The following is a 15310-nucleotide window of genomic DNA, read 5'->3' as shown; positions in this document are numbered from 1 at the left end:
GACGGCTGGAGTCAGAAAATCTGACTCGCTGTTTATATTGTATGCACCCAACAAGTTGGGCGCACCTGCTTCTAAGCAGTCGATTGCTCGTTGGATTTGTAACACAATTCAACTTGCACATTCTGTGGCAGGCCTGCCACAGCCTAAAACTGTAAAAGCCCACTCCACAAGGAAGGTGGGCTCATCTTGGGCGGCTGCCCGAGGGGTCTCGGCATTACAACTCTGCCGAGCAGCTACGTGGTCGGGGGAGAACACGTTTGTAAAATTTTACAAATTTGATACCCTGGCAAAGGAGGACCTGGAGTTCTCTCATTCGGTGCTGCAGAGTCATCCGCACTCTCCCGCCCGTTTGGGAGCTTTGGTATAATCCCCATGGTCCTTTCAGGAACCCCAGCATCCACTTAGGACGATAGAGAAAATAAGAATTTACTTACCGATAATTCTATTTCTCGGAGTCCGTAGTGGATGCTGGGCGCCCATCCCAAGTGCGGATTATCTGCAATACTTGTACATAGTTATTGTTAACTAATTCGCGTTATTGTTAAGGAGCCATCTTTAAGAGGCCCTTTCTGTTGTCATACTGTTAACTGGGTTTAGATCACAAGTTGTACGGTGTGATTGGTGTGGCTGGTATGAGTCTTACCCGGGATTCAAAATGCCTCCCTTATTGTGTATGCTCGTCCGGGCACAGTACCTAACTGGAGTCTGGAGGAGGGTCATAGGGGGAGGAGCCAGTGCACACCACCTGACCTAGTAAAGCTTTACTTTTTTGTGCCCTGTCTCCTGCGGAGCCGCTATTCCCCATGGTCCTTTCAGGAACCCCAGCATCCACTACGGACTCCGAGAAATAGAATTATCGGTAAGTAAATTCTTATTTTTAATGGGCTGGTAAATAGTCTGTACATACAGCGTAATCACTATAGACAATATATACAGTATGTTTCAATCAGTGGTGAGCACGTGTTTGTACTAGTCATGCACTTTAAGGGCTGAACCAGTATGACTCCCTCCAGTGTCTGTAGATCACTGCTAGACTTTAATGCTGTAATCACCTTTATAGCAAGGTGTTTGACCGGGTGAAACAATGGTGCAGAACCCCATAGAGAAATGTTGATACTCTCATTTTCCCAATACATAACCAGTATCTGCCCGCCTTAGATAATGTGGGGTTTTCATTGAGGTGCTGCCCATTTGCTAAACCAGTGAGGGTATATTTTAGGTACGAGGCTCCCATATACCGTTTCCAGGGAACCCCCTAGCTTTCCAAATAAAAGTGTGTGTATATGGAATTTGGCTGTAATAATTGTCGCAGTACTGTATAATACAATATTTTTGTTTTCTCATTTACAGGGTTCCAATGCCTGGATTCCTCCAGACCGTGTCAGAATGGAGCAAAATGTACAATGTATTCGAATGGAGACGCTACCTGCCTGTAAGTAGCGTTAGAGCAATGTTGATATGTACACACAGTTTGCCATCTATCTCCGGAGGGAACATGGGCACCTATATGCTGTGATGTTTCCTGTCTATAAATGCCCTGCTTAAGGGGGAAGTCGATGAGACCCTTTAATATAACTGGTCTGAATAAGGGTAATAGTCCGACTGCGAAGGCAGGCGCCCACTGGCATTTTTTTAGTCTGGCGTCACGCAGCCGCCCTGAAAATGCCGTCAACCAAAACCACCCCATTTCCCCCGCAACACCCCGCAGTGGACCATTGTCGCCGCTGCTGTCAGTCAGGTAGAGGCATTCGCACCACACAGAACAGGACCTGCATGTGCACGATGGCGTCGCATACAGGGATATTGCGGTCGCAATGCTATCTGGATAACCCTATAGTTCTGATTTCTGTGGCTGAAGGAGGTACAAAACAATTGATTCCCACTTAGTATTGTCTCCTATGTGAGCGATGAGGGGTCTTTGTATGCAACCACTTTCAGCGCGATGCCATTCCCATAACGCGCAGCATCTCCGTGTGCCATCCTCCCACACCACCGGCCAGGATCCCCCAATACATTTCTAAGAAATTTCAGAGACTGTGCGCTTTAATCAGTAATGCGCCTGTGTGCAGATAATCGTGACGTGCGCGCGATGCGAGTTATATGGATGCGCAGTAGAATAGCATTGCCCCGTGCTGCGTCAGGCATTCCTGGCTGCACGAGACTCAGAATCAGGCACTTTTATGATTTGGTAGCGGTACCTTATTGCTTTATATCCACTTTATTTTATACTCTCTCTTGGACATTGCCTAATGCGAGGGTTCTCAACCTCAACCCTCAAGTTTTCCCAACAGGACATGTTTGGAGGATTTCTGTCTGTTGTAGCATGTTGGATAATTATAGAGCCAGCAAACTAGATTAATTCACCTGTGCATGATTACAGAAATCCAGAAAACATGACCTGTTGGTGGTACTTGAGGCGTAGTGTAATAGTGTTGTTATAGGAAGAGCTAAATAAATAATGATGTCCTTCCCATTGTTTATCTACATGTATGCATTCTGTGTCTGTTCTTGTTAATGGTGCTAGATTTGGCTGTTTATCTATATGTAAATCAGTGTACTTACCACACCTCTGTGACAGGGACTGGCCTACACATTAACCCCCTCGCTGCTGGTCACATTCCAGTATTAATGGAGCAGATTCATTTCAAAGCGATATTGCGGATATCGCAAGTGTGCTTGTGCATCTCTGTGGGGTCCGAACTAGTTATGTCAGCAGAATCGACCTGCCATACCGGAACAGCACAAAATGTCCCCTCAGAATTGAATTACCCCCCAATATCTGTGATTATTTATGCAGGACCCACACAGATTGCGAGTATACCTTGGGGTCAATTCTATTCAGCGACAGTTGAATAGCGCCGGGAGTTAGCTCCCGGCACTATTCAATACAGCGCCAAGTGACTCCAATTCTCGGGAATTTTTCTCCCACCGCCGAGGGATGAGAGAGGAAATCCGACAAAAGTGCAGCCGCAAGGCTGATTCTGTCGGGAATCAGAATCACGGCGGGGAGTTAAGTCGGAGAATGCCCGCTCTTCCGACAATTCAACCTGTTAAATCGGCGAGAACGGGCCTTCGCCGACTTAACATGAGCTAACTGAATTGATCCCCTTGTTTGCACAGAAGGCTTTATATTTCTCATGTCTGTAGTTGGCTCATATTTCCTCATCCTGCAAAGGCGGTCTACACATATGGCCAAAATTAATTAGAAAGTGAACTCAAAATATGTATTTTTGTGTTTTTTCTTACCTCCAACAAGAAATATTTTGTAATTCTTCATTAATTCATTCTTGATTAATCCACCTTTTGGCATTATTCCACCTTTCCAAAGAAACAAGAATCCGGATACTACAGGGCTTGCACAATAAGGGCACTTGAACATATAATAAGTTATATTTCTTTAACGTCCTAGTGGATGCTGGGGACTCCGTAAGGACCATGGGGAATAGACGGGCTCCGCAGGAGACTGGGCACTCTAAGAAAGAATTAGTACTACTGGTGTGCACTGGCTCCTCCCTCTATGCCCCTCCTCCAGACCCCAGTTAGAATCTGTGCCCGGAAGGAGCTGGGTGCATTTTAGTGAGCTCTCCTGAGCTTGCTATTAAGAAAGTATTTGTTAGGTTTTTTTATTTTCAGAGAGCTTCTGCTGGCAACAGACTCTCTGCTACGTGGGACTGAGGGGAGAGAAGCAAACCTACTAACTGCGGCTAGGTTGCGCTTCTTAGGCTACTGGACACCATTAGCTCCAGAGGGTTCGAACACAGGAACTTAACCTTGGTCGTCCGTTCCCGGAGCCGCGCCGCCGTCCCCCTCGCAGAGCCAGAAGACAGAAGCCGGCGGATGAAGCAAGAAGACGTCAAAATCGGCGGCAGAAGACTCCTGTCTTCACATGAGGTAGCGCACAGCACTGCAGCTGTGCGCCATTGCGCCCACACTAAACCACACACTCCGGTCACTGTAGGGTGCAGGGCGCAGGGGGGGGGGGGCGCCCTGGGCAGCAATTGAGCACCTCCTGGCAAAAGCAGCATATATACAGCTGGGCACTGTATATATGCATGAGCCCCCGCCATTTTTTACACCAAATCGCAGGACGGAAGCCCGCCGCTGAGGGGGCGGGGCTTCTTCCTCAGCACTCACCAGCGCCATTTTCTCTCCACAGCTCCGCTGAGAGGAAGCTCCCCAGGCTCTCCCCTGCAGACTCACGGTAGAAAGAGGGTAAAAAGAGAGGGGGGGGGGGCACATAAATTTAGCGCAATAATCATATATACAGCAGCTACTGGGTAAACACTAAGTTACTGTGTGATTCCTGGGTCATATAGCGCTGGGGTGTGTGCTGGCATACTCTCTCTCTCTGTCTCTCCAAAAGGCCTTGTGGGGGTCCTGTCCTCATATAGAGCATTCCCTGTGTGTGTGGTGTGTCGGTACGCTTGTGTTGACATGTTTGACGAGGAGGGCTATGTGGAGGCAGAGCAGGTGCAGATGAATGAGGTGTCCCCGCCGACACCTGATTGGATGGATGTGTGGAAGGTGTTAAATGATAATGTAAACTCCTTGCATAAAAGGTTGGATAAAGCTGAAGCCTTGGGACAGTCGGGGTCTCAGCCCATGCCTGATCCTACAGCACAGAGGCCGTCAGGGTCTCAGAAGCGCCCACTATCCCATATTGTTGACACAGATATCGACACGGATTCTGACTCCAGTGGCGATGATGCAAAATTGCAGCCTAAAATGGCTAAAGCCATCCGCTACATGATTGTAGCTATGAAGGATGTATTGCACATATCAGGTAAACCCTGTCCCTGACAAGAGGGTTTATATGTTTGGGGAGAAAAAGCAAGAGGTGACTTTTCCCCCTTCACATGAGTTAAATGAGTTATGTGAAAAAGCTTGGGATTCTCCTGATAGGAAAGTGCTGATTTCCAAAAGGTTACTTATGGCGTACCCCTTCCCGCCAACGGACAGGATGCGCTGGGAATCCTCCCCTAGGGTAGACAAAGCTCTGACACGCTTATCTAAGAAGGTGGCCCTGCCGTCACAGGATACGGCCTCCCTAAAGGATCCTGCGGATAGGAAGCAGGAAGGTATCCTGAAGTCTGTTTATACACATTCAGGTACCATACTGCGGCCGGCAATTGCGTCGGCCTGGATGTGTAGTGCTGTAGCAGCATGGACAGATGCACTGTCTGAGGAACTGGATACCTTGGACAAGGATACTATTTTACTGACCCTGGGGCATATAAAAGACGCTGTCCTATATATGAGGGATGCCCAGAGGGACATTTGCCTACTGGGCTCTAGAATAAACGCAATGTCGATTTCTGCCAGAAGGGTCCTGTGGACTCGGCAATGGACAGGCGATGCCGACTCTAAAAAGCACATGGAGGTTTTACCCTACAAGGGTGAGGAATTGTTTGGGGACGGTCTCTCGGACCTAGTTTCCACAGCTACAGCTGGGAAGTCAATTTTTTTGCCGTATATTCCCTCGCAGCCTAAGAAAGCACCGTATTACCAAATGCAGTCCTTTCGATCACAAAAAGGCAAGAAAGTCAGAGGTGCGTCCTTTCTTGCCAGGGGCAGGGGTAGAGGAAAGAAGCTGCACCATACAGCTAGTTCCCAGAAACAGAAGTCCTCCCCGGCTTCCACTAAATCCACCGCATGACGCTGGGGCTCCACAAGTGGAGCCGGGAGCGGTGGGGGCGCATCTCCGAAAATTCAACCACCAGTGGGTTCGCTCACAGGTGGATCCCTGGGCTATACAGATTGTGTCTCAGGGATACGAGCTGGAATTCGAAGTGATGCCCCCTCACCGTTACCTAAAATCAGCCCTGCCTGCTTCCCCCATAGAAAGGGAAGTAGTGTTAGCGGCAATTCACAAATTATGTCTCCAGCAGGTGGTGGTACAGGTTCCCCTCCCTCAACAGGGAAGGGGTTACCACAATGTTTGTGGTTCCGAAACCGGACGGTTCGGTCAGACCCATATTGAATTTAAAATCCCTGAACATTTACCTGAAAAGGTTCAAGTTCAAGATGGAATCGCTCAGAGCGGTCATTGCAAGCCTGGAAGAGGGGGATTTTATGGTGTCTCTGGACATAAAGGATGCTTACCTGCATGTCCCCTTTTATCCACCTCATCAGGAGTACCTCAGATTTGTGGTACAGGACTGTCATTACCAATTCCAGACGTTGCCGTTTGGTCTCTCCACGGCACCGAGAATATTTACCAAGGTAATGGCGGAAATGATGGTGCTCCTTCGAAAGCAGGGTGTCACAGTTATCCCATACTTGGACGATCTCCTCATAAAGGCGAGGTCCAGAGAGCAGTTGCTGATCAGCGTAGCACACACTCAGGAAGTGTTGCAACAGCACGGCTGGATTTTGAATATTCCAAAGTCGCAGCTGATCCCTACGACTCGTCTGCCCTTCCTGGGCATGATTCTGGACACGGACCAGAAAAAGGTGTTTCTCCCGGCGGAGAAGGCTCAGGAGCTCGTGACTCTGGTCAGAGAACTCTTAAAACCAAAACAGGTGTCGGTGCATCACTGCACGCGAGTCCTGGGAAAGATGGTGGCGTCATACGAAGCCATTCCCTTCGGCAGGTTCCATGCGAGGACCTTTCAGTGGGATCTGTTGGACAAGTGGTCCGGATCGCATCTTCAGATGCATCGGCTGATCACCCTATCCCCCAGGGCCAGGGTGTCTCTTCTGTGGTGGCTGCAGAGTGCTCACCTTCTCGAGGGTCGCAGGTTCGGCATACAGGACTGGGTCCTGGTGACCACGGATGCAAGCCTCCGAGGATGGGGAGCAGTCACTCAGGGAAGAAACTTCCAAGGGCTGTGGTCAAGTCGGGAGGCTTGTCTGCACATCAATATCCTGGAACTAAGGGCCATATACAACGCCCTGAGTCAAGCGGCGCCTCTGCTTCGCAACCAACCGGTGCTGATTCAGTCAGACAACATCAAAGCAGTGGCTCATGTAAACCGCTAGGGCGGCACAAGAAGCAGGGTAGCGATGGCGGAAGCCACCAGGATTCTTCGTTGGGCGGAGAATCGCTTGCAAGCACTGTCAGCAGTGTTCATTCCGGGAGTGGACAACTGGGAAGCAGACTTCCTCAGCAGGCACGACCTCCACCCGGGAGAGTGGGGACTTCATCAAGAAGTCTTCACACAGATTACAAATCGATGGGAACTGCCACAGGTGGACATGATGGCATCCCGCCTCAACAAAAAGCTACAAAGGTATTGCGCCAGGTCAAGAGACCCTCAGGCGATCGCTGTGGACGCACTAGTAACACCGTGGGTGCTCCAGTCGGTCTATGTATTTCCTCCTCTTCCTCTCATACCCAAGGTGCTGAGAATCGTAAGAAAAAGAGGAGTGAGAACAATACTCATTGTTCCGGATTGGCCAAGAAGGACTTGGTACCCGGAACTGCAAGAAATGCTCACAGAGGACCCATGGCCTCTGCCTCTCAGACAGGATCTGTTGCAACAGGGGCCCTGTCTGTTCCAAGACTTACCGCGGCTGCGTTTGACGGCATGGCGGTTGAACGCCGGATCCTAGCGGAGAAAGGCATTCCGGATGAAGTTATTCCTACGCTGATAAAGGCTAGGAAGGACGTGACAGCGAAACATTATCACCGTATATGGCGAAAATATGTTGCTTGGTGTGAGGCCAGGAAGGCCCCTACAGAGGAATTCCAGCTGGGCCGGTTTCTGCACTTCCTACAGTCAGGAGTGACTATGGGCTTAAAATTAGGGTCCATAAACGTCCAGATTTCGGCCCTATCCATTTTCTTTCAAAAGGAACTGGCTTCGCTTCCTGAAGTACAGACGTTTGTAAAGGGAGTGCTGCATATTCAGCCCCCTTTTGTGCCACCAGTGGCACCTTGGGATCTTAACGTGGTGTTGAGTTTCCTGAAATCTCACTGGTTTGAGCCACTTAAGACCGTGGAGCTAAAGTATCTCACGTGGAAAGTGGTCATGCTATTGGCCTTAGCTTCGGCTAGGCGTGTGTCAGAATTGGCGGCTTTGTCATGTAAAAGCCCCTGTCTGGTTTTCCATATGGACAGGGCAGAATTACGGACTCGTCCGCAATTTCTGCCATCTTTTCATTTGAACCAACCTATTGTGGTGCCTGCGGCTACTCGTGACTTGGAGGACTCCAAGTTGCTTGATGTAGTCAGGGCTTTGAAGATTTATGTAGCCAGGACGGCTGGAGTCGGGAAAACTGACTCGCTGTTTATACTGTATGCATCCAACAAGCTGGGTGCTCCTGCTTCAAAGCAGACTATTGCTCGCTGGATCTGTAACACGATTCAGCAGGCTCATTCTGCGGTTGGTTTGCTGCATCCAAAATCAGTGAAAGCCCATTCCACAAGGAAAGTGGGCTCTTCTTGGGCGGCTGCCCGAGGGGTCTCGGCATTACAACTCTGCCGAGCAGCTACTTGGTCGGGTTCAAACACCTTTGCAAAGTTCTATAAGTTTGATACCCTGGCTGAGGAGGACCTTGTGTTTGCCCATTCGGTGCTGCAGAGTCATCCGCACTCTCCCGCCCGTTTGGGAGCTTTGGTATAATCCCCATGGTTCTTACGGAGTCCCCAGCATCCACTAGGACGTTAGAGAAAATAAGATTTTACTCACCGGTAAATCTATTTCTCATAGTCCGTAGTGGATGCTGGGCGCCCGTCCCAAGTGCGGACTTTCTGCAATACGTGTATATAGTTATTGCTTAATAAAAGGGTTATGTTATGTTGGCATCTGTTGTTTGATGCTCTGTTGTTGTTCATACTGTTAACTGGGTATGTTATCACGAGTTATACGGTGTGATTGGTGTGGCTGGTATGAGTCTTACCCTGGATTCCAAAATCCTTTCCTTGTAATGTCAGCTCTTCCGGGCACAGTTTCCTTAACTGAGGTCTGGAGGAGGGGCATAGAGGGAGGAGCCAGTGCACACCAGTAGTACTAATTCTTTCTTAGAGTGCCCAGTCTCCTGCGGAGCCCGTCTATTCCCCATGGTTCTTACGGAGTCCCCAGCATCCACTACGGACTACGAGAAATAGATTTACCGGTGAGTAAAATCTTATTTTTTCCTTCCGTGTTTGAATGAAACAGATAAAATGTGTAGCAGTAATCTGGTATCCCAACAATGCATACTACTCTGCAGAGTACACCTCCTACTACACCAAATGAGGGGACCTCTGTGTGCTTACTGATGCCAGAATGGTTGAAATCTGGGCATTAGTAGAACCACCATATCTCCCTGGATTTCTGAACACTTTCTGTAGTGTAGGGTGTTAGGGTCTGGTGATTAACAGAATATAACTACTAAGGAAGAGGCACATTGGGGGTAGAATTCAATTGTGTTTGCATGCCCATAAGTAATGGGCGCCCTACAGAGCTATTCAATTGTTGTGCAAATGACAGTGAGTGCCACGGGCGTCCATTACAAATCACTCTTGTCGTGCCCAAAAACACCAAAACAGCAGTTTGACCGCCCAAACAGCTGACTGTTCGCAGGTTTCTTCTTGCCACCTCAGGAGGCAGCGGGCAAAAATCATGCAGTCTCATGGCAAAACAATTGAATAGCTCCATCGGGTGACCATTACTTATGGGTGCCCCAAAAAAGTTGAATTTCCCACCACTGTGTGAAAGCGGCGACTCCCGTCTTTGAAACGTACTTGTCTCTGAGTGTGTATCTGTTGCTGGTGATCACTATTCCATAAACAGTAATTGGTTTATTTACTAGGCATCGGGTTCTAAAACTGAACGCTTCCGATCATGTTTATGCACAATATTTAATAGGGCAGTGATTACTAACCATGTTTTGCAGGTAAAATCATTGCCCTTTATAAGATTGGGCATAACCACAATCAGAGCACCCAGTTTTAGAACTTGACGCTTGGTAAGTAAACCCATGAGACTATATAATTTGAAAGAATGGGCTCCCCACTTTGAAATGATTTGTGCCCTTGAGTTTATTGAAGCCAGGATTGGGCACGCCTTCCCTGGAATTCATATTAATAACAAGTCCTCAGGGCTCACATCATGTGAAAGCAGGGTCTCCTCCATTGAAAATGAGGGTAGTGGTGCAAGGATGGGGGAGGTATAGCATTTTTAATGTTCTTCCCAATTTACTGAAATTTGAAAATGCCTTCATTGTTCCACCTTTGCCATCACATCTCTGGTACTATGCAAGTCTAGCCTCCTACTTTATATGCCGCTATATCTGTACTTAATAAAAGGCTAACACTGCTCCTCATCTCTATGGGGGGAATTCAAGTGTTGTGAGCGGCTGTGACCACTCTATGTTGCCCTTTGGAGCAATTCAAGTGTTGCTCCATTCGGGCCCAGACAGACGCCGACTGACATTACTGTTATAATGTTCCGTCATTTTGATGGGCTGGTAACTAGTCTGTACATACAGCGTAAGGCCAGCATGTTCCTTACATATGCTATATCATGTGTACATAGTATCTGCACCCTCCATATAACGTCAGCCGCCTCCTCCACTCTGTGTGTGTGTGTATACTGTATAGCATTGTGAGAGGGGACAAGACTAGCAGTATACTGTGTGTACATACTGTATAGCAGTGGGGTACATTATAAAGTACTACAATCATTAGGTTGACCACTATTGGTCGACATGTATTAGGTCGACAGGGTCAAAAGGTCGACACATGAAAAGGTCGGCCTGACAATGTCGATTGTAGGAAAGGTTGACGGGGTTTTAAGGTCGACACTTGAAAAGGCCAACATGAGAAAATGTTGACACAAAAAAGGTTGACACCCCTTTTTTTTTGTGTGTGGCATTTTTGCTGTCAAAACAGGTGGAACCTTCGCATGGCTCGCGGCTTCGGGCAGGTTACTATTCCCAATCGTCCATGTGGATGGTAAAGTATGAAAAAGTTGATTACAATGCTAAACCCCCATAAAAGCTGTGTCGACCTTTTGTACCTGTTGACCTTTTACATGTCTGCCTTTTATCCATGTCCATCTACTGCATGTCGACCATTAGTGGTCGACCTAATGACTGACGACTTTTTCATGGTCGACCTAGATCCCGGATACTATAGCAGTGTGTGAGGGGACAAGGCTGGCAGTATATTGTATGTACATACTGTATAGCAGTGTGTGAGGAAGACTAGGCTGGCAGTATATTGTGTGTGTATATACTGTATAGCAGTGTGTGAGGGGACAAGGCTGGCAGTATATTATGTGTATATACTGTATAGCAGTGTGTGAGGGGACAGGACTGGCAGTATATTGTGTGTAGATACTGTATAGCAGTGTGTGAGGGGACAGGACTGGCAGTATATTGTGTGTAGATACTGTATAGCAGTGTGTGAGGAGGACAAGGCTGGCAGTATACTGTGTGTACATACTGTGTAGCAGTGTGTGAGGAGGACAAGGCTGGCAGTATACTGTGTGTACATACTGTATAGCAGTGTGTGAGGAGGACAAGGCTGGCAGTATATTGTGTGTAGATACTGTATAGCAGTGTGTGAGGAGGACAAGGCTGGCAGTATACTGTGTGTACATACTGTGTAGCAGTGTGTGAGGAGGACAAGGCTGGCAGTATACTGTGTGTACATACTGTATAGCAGTGTGTGAGGAGGACAAGGCTGGCAGTATACTGTGTGTATATACTGTATAGCAGTGTGTGAGGAGGACAAGGCTGGCAGTATATTGTGTGTACATACTGTATAGCAGTGTGTGTGTGTGTGTGTGAGGAGGACTAGGCTGGCAGTATACTGTGTGTACATACTGTATAGCAGTGTGTGAGGAGGACAAGGCTGGCAGTATATTGTGTATATACTGTATAGCAGTGTGTGAGGAGGACAAGGCTGGCAGTATACCGTGTGTACATACTGTGTAGCAGTGTGTGAGGAGGACAAGGCTGGCAGTATACTGTGTATATACTGTATAGCAGTGTGTGAGGAGGACAAGGCTGGCAGTATATTGTGTGTACATACTGTATAGCAGTGTGTGAGGAGGACTAGGCTGGCAGTATACTGTGTGTACATACTGTATTTCAGTGTGTGAGGAGGACAAGGCTGGCAGTATATTGTGTATATACTGTATAGCAGTGTGTGAGGAGGACAAGGCTGGCAGTATACTGTGTGTACATACTGTGTAGCAGTGTGTGAGGAGGACAAGGCTGGCAGTATACTGTGTATATACTGTATAGCAGTGTGTGAGGAGGACAAGGCTGGCAGTATACTGTGTGTACATACTGTGTAGCAGTGTGTGAGGAGGACAAGGCTGGCAGTATACTGTGTATATACTGTATAGCAGTGTGTGAGGAGGACAAGGCTGGCAGTATACTGTGTATATACTGTATAGCAGTGTGTGAGGAGGACTAGGCTGGCAGTATACTGTGTGTGTATATACTGTATAGCAGTGTGTGAGGAGGACTAGGCTGGCAGTATACTGTGTGTACATACTGTGTAGCAGTGTGTGAGGAGGACAAGGCTGGCAGTATACTGTGTATATACTGTATAGCAGTGTGTGAGGAGGACAAGGCTGGCAGTATACTGTGTATATACTGTATAGCAGTGTGTGAGGAGGACTAGGCTGGCAGTATACTGTGTATATACTGTATAGCAGTGTGTGAGGAGGACTAGGCTGGCAGTATACTGTGTGTATATACTGTATAGCAGTGTGTGAGGAGGACTAGGCTGGCAGTATACTGTGTGTACATACTGTGTAGCAGTGTGTGAGGAGGACAAGGCTGGCAGTATACTGTGTATATACTGTATAGCAGTGTGTGAGGAGGACTAGGCTGGCAGTATACTGTGTATATACTGTATAGCAGTGTGTGAGGAGGACTAGGCTGGCAGTATACTGTGTGTACATACTGTGTAGCAGTGTGTGAGGAGGACTAGGCTGGCAGTATACTGTGTGTACATACTGTATAGCAGTGTGTGAGGAGGACAAGGCTGGCAGTATACTGTGTGTACATACTGTATAGCAGTGTGTGAGGAGGACAAGGCTGGCAGTATACTGTGTATATACTGTGTAGCAGTGTGTGAGGAGGACTAGGCTGGCAGTATACTGTGTGTATATACTGTATAGCAGTGTGTGAGGAGGACTAGGCTGGCAGTATACTGTGTGTACATACTGTGTAGCAGTGTGTGAGGAGGACAAGGCTGGCAGTATACTGTGTATATACTGTATAGCAGTGTGTGAGGAGGACAAGGCTGGCAGTATATTGTGTGTACATACTGTATAGCAGTGTGTGAGGAGGACTAGGCTGGCAGTATACTGTGTATATACTGTATAGCAGTGTGTGAGGAGGACAAGGCTGGCAGTATACTGTGTATATACTGTATAGCAGTGTGTGAGGAGGACAAGGCTGGCAGTATATTGTGTGTACATACTGTATAGCAGTGTGTGAGGAGGACTAGGCTGGCAGTGTACTGTGTATATACTGTATAGCAGTGTGTGAGGAGGACAAGGCTGGCAGTATACTGTGTATATACTGTATAGCAGTGTGTGAGGAGGACAAGGCTGGCAGTATATTGTGTGTACATACTGTATAGCAGTGTGTGAGGAGGACTAGGCTGGCAGTATACTGTGTATATACTGTATAGCAGTGTGTGAGGAGGACAAGGCTGGCAGTATAATGTGTGTACATACTGTATAGCAGTGTGTGAGGAGGACAAGGCTGGCAGCAATATACTGTGTGTATATACTGTATAGCAGTGTGTGAGGAGGACTAGGCTGGCAGTATACTGTGTGTACATACTGTGTAGCAGTGTGTGAGGAGGACTAGGCTGGCAGTATACTGTGTATATACTGTATAGCAGTGTGTGATGAGGACAAGGCTGGCAGTATATTGTGTGTACATACTGTATAGCAGTGTGTGAGGAGGACAAGGCTGGCAGCAATATACTGTGTGTGTATATACTGTATAGCAGTGTGTGAGCAGGACTAGGCTGGCAGTATACTGTGTATATACTGTATAGCAGTGTGTGAGGAGGACAAGGCTGGCAGTATATTGTGTGTACATACTGTATAGCAGTGTGTGAGGAGGACTAGGCTGGCAGCAATATACTGTGTGTATATACTGTATAGCAGTGTGTGAGGAGGACTAGGCTGGCAGTATACTGTGTGTACATACTGTGTAGCAGTGTGTGAGGAGGACTAGGCTGGCAGTATACTGTGTGTACATACTGTATAGCAGTGTGTGAGGAGGACAAGGCTGGCAGTATAATGTGTGTACATACTGTATAGCAGTGTGTGAGGAGGACAAGGCTGGCAGTATATTGTGTATATACTGTATAGCAGTGTGTGAGGAGGACTAGGCTGGCAGTATAATGTGTGTACATACTGTATAGCAGTGTGTGAGGACAAGGCTGGCAGTATATTGTGTGTACATACTGTATAGCAGTGTGTGAGGAGGACTAGGCTGGCAGTATACTGTGTATATACTGTATAGCAGTGTGTGAGGAGGACAAGGCTGGCAGTATACTGTGTATATACTGTATAGCAGTGTGTGAGGAGGACAAGGCTGGCAGTATACTGTGTATATACTGTATAGCAGTGTGTGAGGAGGACTAGGCTGGCAGTATACTGTGTGTACATACTGTGTAGCAGTGTGTGAGGAGGACAAGGCTGGCAGTATACTGTGTATATACTGTATAGCAGTGTGTGAGGAGGACAAGGCTGGCAGTATACTGTGTGTATATACTGTATAGCAGTGTGTGAGGAGGACTAGGCTGGCAGTATACTGTGTGTACATACTGTGTAGCAGTGTGTGAGGAGGACAAGGCTGGCAGTATACTGTGTGTACATACTGTATAGCAGTGTGTGAGGAGGACTAGGCTGGCAGTATACTGTGTATATACTGTATAGCAGTGTGTGAGGAGGACAAGGCTGGCAGTATACTGTGTATATACTGTATAGCAGTGTGTGAGGAGGACAAGGCTGGCAGTATACTGTGTATATACTGTATAGCAGTGTGTGAGGAGGACTAGGCTGGCAGTATACTGTGTGTACATACTGTGTAGCAGTGTTTGAGGAGGACAAGGCTGGCAGTATACTGTGTGTATATACTGTATAGCAGTGTGTGAGGAGGACTAGGCTGGCAGTATACTGTGTGTACATACTGTGTAGCAGTGTGTGAGGAGGACAAGGCTGGCAGTATACTGTGTGTACATACTGTATAGCAGTGTGTGAGGAGGACTAGGCTGGCAGTATACTGTGTATATACTGTATAGCAGTGTGTGAGGAGGACAAGGCTGGCAGTATACTGTGTATATACTGTATAGCAGTGTGTGAGGAGGACAAGGCTGGCAGTATATTGTGTGTACATA

At 47.6% G+C, this 15310-nt stretch overlaps 1 protein-coding gene across 1 annotated transcript in view; it reads left to right on the top strand.

Annotated features, from left to right (window-relative positions):
- The window catches only part of NOTCH3 (notch receptor 3), a 126761-nt gene that overhangs the window by 47228 nt on the left and 64223 nt on the right, over positions 1–15310 (top strand). The window contains exon 2 of the mRNA XM_063931637.1: positions 1351–1432. Coding sequence (XP_063787707.1) covers positions 1351–1432 — 82 coding nt within the window. The remainder of the gene's footprint in view (positions 1–1350; positions 1433–15310) is intronic.

The sequence above is a fragment of the Pseudophryne corroboree genome, chromosome 6 (assembly GCF_028390025.1).
Source record: "Pseudophryne corroboree isolate aPseCor3 chromosome 6, aPseCor3.hap2, whole genome shotgun sequence".
Classification (NCBI taxonomy): domain Eukaryota; kingdom Metazoa; phylum Chordata; class Amphibia; order Anura; family Myobatrachidae; genus Pseudophryne; species Pseudophryne corroboree.
Note: the sequence above shows the minus strand (reverse complement) of the source record. Positions and strands in the feature narration are given on the sequence as shown.